Source organism: Limulus polyphemus, unplaced genomic scaffold (assembly GCF_000517525.1).
Source record: "Limulus polyphemus unplaced genomic scaffold, Limulus_polyphemus-2.1.2 Scaffold1769, whole genome shotgun sequence".
Lineage (NCBI taxonomy): Eukaryota > Metazoa > Arthropoda > Merostomata > Xiphosura > Limulidae > Limulus > Limulus polyphemus.
The window spans coordinates 213,955-224,633 of NW_013667379.1; the positions used below are offsets into that span (position 1 = coordinate 213,955).

At 31.6% G+C, this 10,679-nt stretch overlaps 1 protein-coding gene across 5 annotated transcripts in view; it reads right to left on the bottom strand.

Annotated features, from left to right (window-relative positions):
* Nucleotides 1–7,081: 7,081 nt before the first annotated feature.
* LOC106464883 (F-box/LRR-repeat protein 15-like) overlaps nt 7,082–10,679 on the bottom strand; it is a 12,644-nt gene continuing 9,046 nt past the window's right edge. For all 5 annotated transcript variants that reach the window (XM_022392684.1, XM_022392683.1, XM_022392682.1 and 2 more), the window contains exon 4: nt 7,082–7,848. In XM_022392684.1, coding sequence (XP_022248392.1) covers nt 7,680–7,848 — 169 coding nt within the window. In that variant the 3' untranslated portion in view covers nt 7,082–7,679. The remainder of the gene's footprint in view (nt 7,849–10,679) is intronic.

Here is a 10,679-nt window from a genome sequence, read left to right on the forward strand (position 1 = left end):
TTGTTGTTTTCTTAGTACAAAGCTACAGAACGGGCTATCTCCATTATGTCCACCGTAAATTTTGTTTGGTTAGAATTTTGCGCAAAGCTAAATCATGGCTATCTGCGTTAGGTGTCCCTAATTTAGCATGGGGGAAAGCAACTAGTCAACACCACCCACCGCCAATTCTTGGGCTACTCTTTCACTGTTTTGTCTGTCACATTATAATGCTCCCATGGCTGAAAGGGTGATCATGTTCGGCGACGGGGATTCGAACCTGGAAATAAATAATTAAGCACCCTTATTTTCAAGACTCTTTAAATGAATTGAACTTTAAATGTGTTTCTGAGTAACCGAAAAAAAAATTATACAGTATTCAAATCATGTCAAAAATGTGTGGGATTACAAATATGGCCTTGTTTGTTTGTTATTAAGCGAAACCCTGCACCAAGGGCTATCTTTGCTGTGCCCTACCACGAGTATCGAGCCCGTTTTCTGGTGTTATAAGTTTCATACTTACCGCTGAGTCATTGGGGGCTTACGGATACGGAATAAATTAAAAAATAAGCTTTAAACAGGTTTCTCGTCAATATATGGTCTCAGGCATATTGTTTTGTAATTGAGCTCACATACTAATTTTATACAAATTTTAATTTTTCTAAATGCTACAAAAATTATAATTACAATTTTATAAAGTGAGCGTTCTCATTCCCGCGCTAATGTTTAAACTTTACAGCACAATTTACTCCTTTTTTAATAACGTTCCCTTGTGGCTGAATGGTAAGTTCGAAGGTTAGAACGCTAAAACCGAAGATCGATTACCCCCCTGTGAGCACAGCACCGATGGCCCATTGCGTATCTTTACGCTAAATAACAAAATAATGATCATAAATAGCAGATATTGTGTGGTTTTCATATTCTTATACACTCTTTACTGTCACTACTAATATAGTGGGCCAAGCGTGGCCCAGTCATTAGCGTGCCGGATCGTAGATCAGAGATTCTCTGGTTCATGCTCCGTTACAGCAAAAAAAAAATCACCGTAGATTCGTCACAAGAGTGACTGTTAAAATCCACTCTTCGATTAGAGTAGCTCACGAGTTGGCGATAGATGACGTTCACTAGTGTACTACTTCAAAATGTGTGATGGCTAACGCAGACAGCTCTCGTGTAGCTTTGCGTTAAATTTAACAACAAAAAACTAAAACAGTCTTCTGTTGAGGCTACGATCCCTAGAGCCGCTCTAGGATCAAGAGACTAAATTGCTGTTTTGCGAGTTCTGAAGAAAAATTGGTTTATTCTAGAAAATAATAATTAACTATATGTGGTATTAAAATAAGTTAAATAGTACAGTGTTAAAAAAATCCTTAAACGATTTTTGATTTGTTCCGACGAATAAAATGTATGAAAAATTACATTTCACCAACTTAATTCAGTTCACAATGTTTAACAATTGTTGCCAATCGGTTTGCTAATATAAAAAGCTTCTGAACCATTATTACATATATTGAAACCCAGCTGACCAGAAAAGTCATGGTATTGGCGAATTGTTTGTAATGAAGCACAAAGCTACACAATGGTCTATCTGTGCTCTGCCCAACACGGGTATCGAAACCCAGATTCTACCGTTGTAAGTCCGCAGACATACCGCTGTGCCACATGAGGGGGGGTGTTTGTTCGAATTTATGCACAAAGCTACACAATAGTCTATCTGTGCTCTGCCCACCACGGGTATCGAAACCCGGATTCTAGCGTTGTAAATCCGCAGACATACCGCTGTTCCACTGAGGGGCCATATTGGCGAAAGGCTTCGTCAGCTCTGGATATAGCAGATGTTGTGTGATTTATCAATTATTATACGCTCTTTCACTTATATAAAATATATTTCACATAGCCGAATTCCACCTTGCTACTTACTAATATCCGAAACATAGCTGGATGTCCTCTTAAAAAAATAATTCTGTGCTCACCATAGTTTCATTTTTACCGTAAGATTTATGTTTTTGCTAAATTTTTTAATTGTTTTACTTTTTTACGCAAAAAAAACAACTTATAATTTAATAAGGGTATGAAGTAACTGGTTGACATAATCGCCACTAGATGGAAACACAAAAAAGTACGATCCTTATTAACTTCCAGCATTTATAGTGTTATTCAAAATACGAACGGACAGCATACTTCTACCAACATTACAAATTGTATCCCATTATTACTATTGTGATTATCATTATACATGAACCCATCTAAATCTGAAAGGCACTGGGCATGTTATACGATGTAGAACAGCAAGATACTGTCAAATTACCCTCATTCTAAGTTTTGTGGCTATGAAATGGGATTTGCTTATAGAATGGTATGGGTCTCATTACTATTTTTCCTCATAACTATTTTCTAGTAAGTAATTACTTTAAAAACTAGCAATCACATAGGAGGATTCAAAGAACATGTTTTGAAATTAACATCTTCATAAGCAGAGATATACAGGAAAATTATAAAACAACAAGTATGGAAAACATTTTAATATTCATATACATAGATGTTGTCAAAATACGTACAGGTTCTCTGCTCCACATACAAACTCTATAATTATATCATAATTTATTAAGAACGTTCAATTCTGATAAACTACCACAATGCAAATACTTGGATATGACGTCAGTGTCCTTCAAAAAGTTCAATTTATATTAAATAGTATTTTTAAAACTTTGAATGTCTATTTTGTTGAACTTTTTCGTTATCTACCTCAGCTTCAATGCAATACGATGACACCTTCGTTGGGATACAGCGAAGCTACATTTGAGGGACTCAATCAATCGGAACATCACTCGGGCTCATTCCGTCATACCTAGCAAAACGTCCGACGTAATAATGAGAATTCTCATCGATTTGATGGGTTTTGGTGGTTCGCCTTCGACGAAAAACATGTATTACTACACATAAAAATAAATACGGTAAACTTTGTAACTGCTACATTTTACACTCTTTTAAATGAAATTGTTGTGCTGTAATCGTGATTAACCTGCTTAAATATATTTTGTCAAGAAAACTGAAATAACCAATTATTTCAAACTCTTTACGTAAGTACTCATCATTTATTTAAAACTAACGCTAACTAGGTGACGAAAAATAACGTAGTGGCAGTTGAAACAGAAAGAACATGAAGCTACTGTTAGCAGTAGTATTTTTTTAATTATACGTCATACGCATGCGTATTACTGCTTGACGTTTAAGCCGTGTGATCGAAAGTACTCCAAACATTGTTTCTACATCCGAGTCGGAAAAGCCCGAACAATTTTTTGATTGGGACAAAGTTTTCTGTGCTGCCCTCATGCGACGGAAGTTCAAAGGTACTCCATTATATCTTTTAGTTTTATTTTTCGAATAATAATAGAATGTTTTAATTTCATTGGAACTTTTTAAGTGTCATCTGAATAGTTGCATTTCAACATGAACAAGATCTCAAACTTTCAATCTTCACTTTCTAGCAAGCGAGTATGTTTAGGTTGAAATATAAATAACCAGGGAATTCAATCCTTTCTAATACAAGTCACTATTAAAATTTTCACTACTTTTCATCAACACTGAAAAAAATGAAACCGTAACAGGTTATAATACTTTCAAAAGTGGATTATTTTAATTAAATTTTAAAAAATCGTATTTCTGATATGTATTCAATTTCTGCATACCAAAAAGTTAGTAGCTTAGATTTTTCAAGCATTTTTGAAATAATCAATTCATAAAACTTAAATTAAAAGTAATATGGGATAATATTATTTTAATCATAGCTGTAACTGAATACTAACAGAAGGTGCCATATCTAAATTGAAATTAACATATATTTAAAAACAATTCCACCCTTAGAGATCTGTGCAGCTTTATGCCTAACAACAAACAAATGAAAATCCTTTTCTCGAGATCAAAAGAAATTAAACCTTTGTAAATATATCGTACATGCTTAAGTGTATTGAAAACTAAAAGAAAATACAGTATTTTATGCATTAAAACAATCATAAAAATGTAGAGTTTGCAAATCATATTCGTTTTGAATATTTCTTTAAAAAACAAACCTTTTTTGTTTATCCTGATTCAAAGTGAGATGTTAGCATCATAATCAATTACATTTCTTTGTCTTTAATCACAGTAGAGTAATAGACAATGGCTTTAAGTTTAATACAGAAGAGTGAGAAAGAGTATGTTATTGGTGTGCCTGCAAAAATAACGGACAATACCTTCATACTGATCCCAAAAGAGTAACAGCTTATTTCATGCTAATCCTATTACAATGAGGCTTTAAGAGGCTATACCTTCACATTGTTTATTATGTCTACAAGCAGTACAAAATGTAGGTTCAGCTCAAGCAGGATTAAAATTTTGATAGCAGAGATTGATTTCAATGGTTTTAGATTGGGGCTTTAGATTGGAATGATCTTTGACCTTCAGTATTACGTTTTGGGGAAAATGTACTGGAAGTATAGCCAACAATTACATCAATTTGAGCAGAAAATTAGCTTACATCACCACAAGAAGACTTACTTTTGAACTTTCACCTTTTTGTTACTTTTTCTTGAGAATATACAGAGAAATGGCAAAATTTCATTTTATGAGCCAGAACTCTTGAAGATTGAAATAGTTAATGAACAGGATTCACTGAGCAATGTTACATTTCTTCAATCTTCCCAACATACTTAACACAAAGCACTTCTTAGAATTATCTGCAGAGTAGAAAGTCACTGGGTTTAAGAAAAAAACATTATGTAGAAATTCCAAAGTGCTCAAATTTTGGTAAACCAACAAGTTTAAAACCTGATAAAATAGTTGTTCAAATTACAGTCACAAGTTGGTCTGTTACAAGATCTCACAGCTTAAGCATTATGAAAGCTATACTCATCCAAGCCAGTCTGATGAGCCCTGGTATTGGATGAAAGGCCTCATCAGAACAAGATATAGCAGATATAGTGTGGTTGACATATTATAATAGATTCTTATTTACTTTCATTCAAAAGGTTTTAGAATATCTAGTTAAAATCCATTAAGTCATACACTTACAATTTTATACTAAATTATAGTTTCAATTAAACTGTAATAGGACACATGTTACTGCTTAGAAATCTACATGAACAACAAGGAAAGAGAAAATAAAATTACTTTAGAATACACGTTAAAAAGAATGAAATACTATTATAGTCATCAGAATTATGGGTAGTATGTATTTACCACACACACACAATCTAGATAAGCCTTTGCTGCAACTCACTTCACATATATGGAATTTAAGTACAGTATAACAGACATTCCCAACTTTCAGTGCAGTATTCACTTATATAACTAAACTTCCATCAAAGACAATTTAAATGTAGAAAACAAACATAATTTTGGCAAACATGTAATAGATATGGAAATACTGTCAGTACAGTTTGGTTGTAGAAAAAGTGATTAACAACTGATAAAAAGCAAGGTCATAAAGAAAATTAGTAAATCTAATAAGTCAGTAATTACAACTATAACGTTGTACTTAACTGTTTATATGTACATGAACTATCAATATTTAGCCTCTTAAACTATAGTAGGAATGTCAGATTATCACGAGAAACACCCGACATGCAAAAAAATTCTGTGACAAATCCAACGAAACTTACAAACTTTCTTCCATCACTCACAAGAGAAGGCAACATTGTTCATTTTCCCATATAAATCAGTATTTCCTACTACATTCAGATTAAATGTACACCTCAGAGAGAGAAATTTATCATAAAGAAGGTACTTGATGTAGTTTGTTTATAATTTTCATCTTATCCAAAATGATTCACAAGTATGTCTGTCTTGTTTCTAATTCAGTTTATTGTTCACATACAGATAGTCAATCCGCAATACCTAAACCTGAAAACCAGAATGTTCCAGAAACCAGCTATTCTGATGAACACCCAATAGCTTAGAGAAATTCCTTATACCGGAACATTTTCTGGTTACTGATGCAAACTTCAGACTTGAAATTACTGAAAACTTAAAAATTACCGTACCAATATGTAAATATAATTAAGTATGTAAAAATTTCTTTGGACTTAATTTTAGATTAAATACCAGCATAGCTGCTTTGTTTGGAGGGTTGATGCAGTGCATGCAGTCTCGGTTCAAACTTGCCCTTTGGTTGTACAGCCATCTTTCTGTGTTAACTTGAATTTTTGTCCCTTTGTTCTTCATGAAAATGTCCAAAAGGCAAGTAAATAACAACTTTTATATATGTATTTCATACTTTATTTATATGATCTGTACATGCCAAGCCAAATGACCCCAAAACCCAAAAATTTTTAAATCCAGCATGGCTCAGGTCCCAAGCATTCCAGATTTGGGATCAGGTACCTGTATTTCACTGAATGCTTGTACAACATGCAAAAGTGTATGCTTACTACTGCTAATGTGCAAAATAGCACACATGTACTTACATAATTCAGTATTAGGCCTTCTACTAAATTTACAAATGTTTATAATAGCCAACTTACTTCACAATGGTAGATCTTATGTGTTTTGAATTTTTTACTATATTGCTGTTCTATTAGTAAAATTCAATTAGTTTACAATAAAAGACAGTAAGGAAGACTTTCAATGTTAATAAAATAGGATAAAATCTAACTGAATAAGCCACAGCAGCTACATATATTTGTTGTCTTCCATCTTGAATCAATAATGAGCACTTTTCATGGTAAATACTAACCTACAATGTAGAGCTAAGTCAATTATTGTAGGGCAAAAATGTGTACCAACTTTTAAACCATTTATTTCTGGTTTAAAAATTTGGTACCTTCACACATGCACAAGAATAAAGGTTCTAACATGTGTGCAATATAACACAAAGTAACCTAGTATGATAGCAGTTTACCTGCAAGGTGTCTTTTAAATAATTTCATAAAACTATAATTTACAAGTGTTTATTTCAAAATATATTATATATTGTTTGCAATAAAATGGCTTTTGAGTCAACTTAGAAAAAAGTATAGTGCAGTATAAAATATGTACTTAATTTAAATGAAGAATAAATTAAGTTCTCCATTTACTATACATCAATTACTGTTTTGGATTAATTTCAATAAAACTCAAACATACTGGATTAATATTTACAATTTTATTCCAAAAAAAGCAAGAACAGTTTACTGTTTCTCATTGTAATCCAAGTGTATATTCATTATAGTTGAATGGGAGATAAAGTTAATTAACAATAACTATTAACTTTACTTATCAATCTGAGCTTTTTGAAAGAAAAAATGTTACTTGAATACATTAGTTACAAAAAATTAAAATTTTACAATTTTAAGTAGAAAACAAAACATATTTCAATAGTAACGGTGTTCCAAACCAACAAGTATTTCCTCGTTTTGAACAAGTTTTAGCTTCACCTAAATTCTCCTTTTTTTATGGCTGGAATCTACTAGTGGAAAAAAAAAAAAAGCAAGAGAGCAACCTAGTTTTTAAAATCTTATTTTTCAATCATAGCACATAATATATAATTTGAATCAGATATTACATTAATAAATAGAAAATTATTTTTTAAATAGAAACCTGTACAAATATTTACATCACTATGATTGAAAATAATCATGAGACCATTGCTTATTTTGTTAAAGCTATATAACATTTTAAGTAATTTATATAAATAATTCTAAAATCACACTAATTATTGATATTTTACCCAACCTAAACACCAAGCATTAAATCTGCAAACGAAGCATGTATACTGGAACAACATTGTAAGAATATGGGTTTTTAGGTCGGTCCACTTCTATTCTCAGTCTTAAAGTGGCAAGACTTCCTTCAGTAACATCTCGACAGTCTTGAACTTTCAAGGACTTCAATATCCTGCAGTATTCACCAACAAGTCTTAAAAAAAAGGATAAAATTAACCAGATTTAACCTCTAAGCTTGATTCTTACAGCAACACATAATATATGCATTGCTTTACTATATTGGAAAAATACTACGGCTATTGACTTTACATTAAATCATGTATTAATAATTACTGTTAGTAAAAATATAGGATATTTTAGATAATGTTCCAAGTCCCTCGTGATTGTGAAAATCAGTATATTCAAAATTAGTAAAACTTTAAAAACAACATGCATTCCTCAAAACAAACAAGAACTGGAAATTTCTGTATTCTAGTTGTGACAAGCCCCAAGTTAATTTTTAAGAAAAATAAGTGTCAGTTGTGATTTTATATGAACCTTTTACTGGTATATCAAAGGGAAATAAACATTGTGTTCTCAACAGTTTAAACAACATCAGTGTGCATAAACAGATCCAGACTGATGTTGAAACATGCCAGGACAAAAACATCTGAATATATCCACAATGTAGAGAGCAATAGGTCAGCTCAAAAAAAATTGTAGAGTCTGATGGAGAACAAAATTTGGCAAAATCATTTAATGAAATGACATAATAAAATATATCCAACACAGATTCACTAACAAGAAGCACTGCCTTAGTAATATGTTAATCTTTTTCTTATTACTTGTTATCTACATAATGAAAAGAGTGTGGGTTTGGTGTTTTATTCCACAAGGTTTCTTTTAAAGTGCCTCACAAAAGATCAGCTAAGAAAATTGCAACAGTGGGGGATGGGGAAAGACTAGTTAATTGGATTGAAGAGTGATTGAACCAGAAAAAGTAAAATTGTGTTATCAATGGTGTCAAGATTTTCAGGAATCAGTTCTTAGACCTTTACTTTTTCTTATTTACATAAGTAAAGTTTGCCAGTGAAATTAAACTTTTGGTTATTTCTAGCTATACTGAGAATGTTGAGGTACTAAACATTGATTCAAATCAATTATTAAGTTGGGCAAATAGTTAGAAAATATTGCTTAATTGTAGTAAGTGCAAGGTAATGCACTTGGGTTATGATAAGTTGAGTCACATGCTTCATATAGATAAGAATCCAATCAAAAGCATATCTAATATAAAGAATCATAGCACATTTGTAAATAATGCAAGGTAGCATTCAGTTACTAGTAGAAAACCAAAGAGTTTTAGGATGTATTTATAGACATTGGTTACAAGACAAAAGGGAAAATTATATTTTATATAAATCATTAGTTAGGCTTCACCTATAATATTGTGTACAATTTTGATCTAAGAAAAGGATACGATTTATTAAAAAGTGTTAAGAAGAAGGCTACTAGGATGATTCCAAAGATGGAAGGTTATTTCATGGGGATAAGTTAAGATCTCTTAATTTGTTCTTGAGAAAATAAAATTATCTAGGGAAATTGATAAGATAAATGCTTCTTTGTGCTAAATTCAACTGGCAATAGAATGAAAGGACTCGTAACATTTGAAAAAGACAGACTAGACTCCTATTAAGCTTATTAGCTTGTGGAATGAGTTGCCATTAGCAAAGTAGAGGATGGGACCTTACAAGAATTTAAGAGGGTAATCAATTATTTCCTTTTGTTGTATGATCACTATTGAAACAGGAACTAGGAAACCACCATCCTTGTACAATAAATGGATTATGAAAACACACAGGGAAGAGTGGTGTGCTTTGACCATAGAAAACTTATGATGAAGCCTTTTGCAATGGAAAGTATGCTACAAGGTAACTGTCAAGATGCATAGTCATCAGATAGAGCATGATTGGATGTGACAACATGGATCGTAATGACATGATGAGGCTCCAAAATTGCTTTGATTTAATACACTAAACCCCTTTAATTTTAAAGAGCTGAACAACACACTGATGGTAACAGTTATTTCACAGATCACAAACAGGAGGTACCCATCTTATACAGATGACATAATAATGGTAATAACTTTATAAAAACAAAAAACAACAGATCCTTTAATGATGATACCAGTGCTAAATTCTTGGTCAAATACAACAATAGAAAGGGTTTGACCTCCTTAGTCCAAAACTGTAATTAGATCTAAAATTGGTCAAGAGATGATGGAGCTATAAGCTAAAAGTTTGTACTCCAGAAAAAACAACTCAGAGCTGTTCTATGAGCCACTATGCCACAGCTAAAAATTATAATGAAGTATTTTACTCCATGACTTGCATACATATAGAGTCAAATGACTTTCATGCATGTATTTTTATACATTTTAGTTATTATTCTTATTGTTTCACAACATAAGTGTTTATGAACACCTTTAGGAAATTAACCCTAAAGCACTACATTTCTGGCATTTCTATTCCTCACTGAAATTCTTTCACATCACTCAGTTTGATCACTGTGATATTTTGAATAACACTCTCACAGATAATAAAACTTAGTTTTCTTAAGATACTCTCTTGGAAATGAAAAGAAACTTATTTTTTAAATTGTGAGGCTAATTTAATTTTAGATTAAGTTAAATTATTTTTCACATTTATCAACTTTTTTTATTAAATGTTTTCCTTTGTCCATAGTATATCAATTTTAGCTCCTAGGTTTAACTGTAACCTTATGTACAGTAGCTATGAACTGAAAATACATGTAGTGTATATGTTTGTAAAAAACTCACAAATATGAGCACAGTGTAAACAGAAAACAAGTATCCTTTTTGTGTAACTATAAAAGAAAAATTTTTTACTTTCTAAAAGTTTTCTATAGAATCCCCTCTTTGACATAATTTCTAGTTTTTCTAATTTAGAAAAATATATTTTAAGCTAAAATCATAAAAAATATTCTACATTAAACTGGTACACAATTAAAAACATTTTATTTAGGCCT